Genomic DNA, 256 nt, shown 5'->3' on the forward strand with positions numbered 1-256 from the left:
GATATTTCGCCACGAGGTAAGTTTTAAATAGTTGGCAAAAAAATCCCATAGCAAGTTTATACAATATAATATATAATAACGAAATGTTACTTTATAGCACGTGAAAATGAAGAAGAGAGTGAAGAAGAAGAACAAGAACATGAGGAGGAGGAGGAGGAGGAGGAGAATAACAGTGATATCTCCGAAAACAGAGATAGCTCTGAGGTAGAGGAAGAAGAAGAAGAAGAAGAAGAAGAACAGACTCAAGAAGCTGTTG

At 36.7% G+C, this 256-nt stretch overlaps 1 protein-coding gene across 1 annotated transcript in view; it reads left to right on the forward strand.

The window, feature by feature from the left end:
* Positions 1 to 256, forward strand: part of LOC108758838 (rho GTPase-activating protein gacV-like) — a 10,603-nt gene that overhangs the window by 2,343 nt on the left and 8,004 nt on the right. Inside the window, exon 2 of the mRNA XM_018504001.1 lies at positions 98 to 252. Coding sequence (XP_018359503.1) covers positions 98 to 252 — 155 coding nt within the window. The remainder of the gene's footprint in view (positions 1 to 97; positions 253 to 256) is intronic.

Source organism: Trachymyrmex cornetzi, unplaced genomic scaffold (assembly GCF_001594075.2).
Source record: "Trachymyrmex cornetzi isolate Tcor2-1 unplaced genomic scaffold, Tcor1.1 scaffold1038, whole genome shotgun sequence".
NCBI classification, from domain to species: Eukaryota; Metazoa; Arthropoda; class Insecta; order Hymenoptera; family Formicidae; genus Trachymyrmex; species Trachymyrmex cornetzi.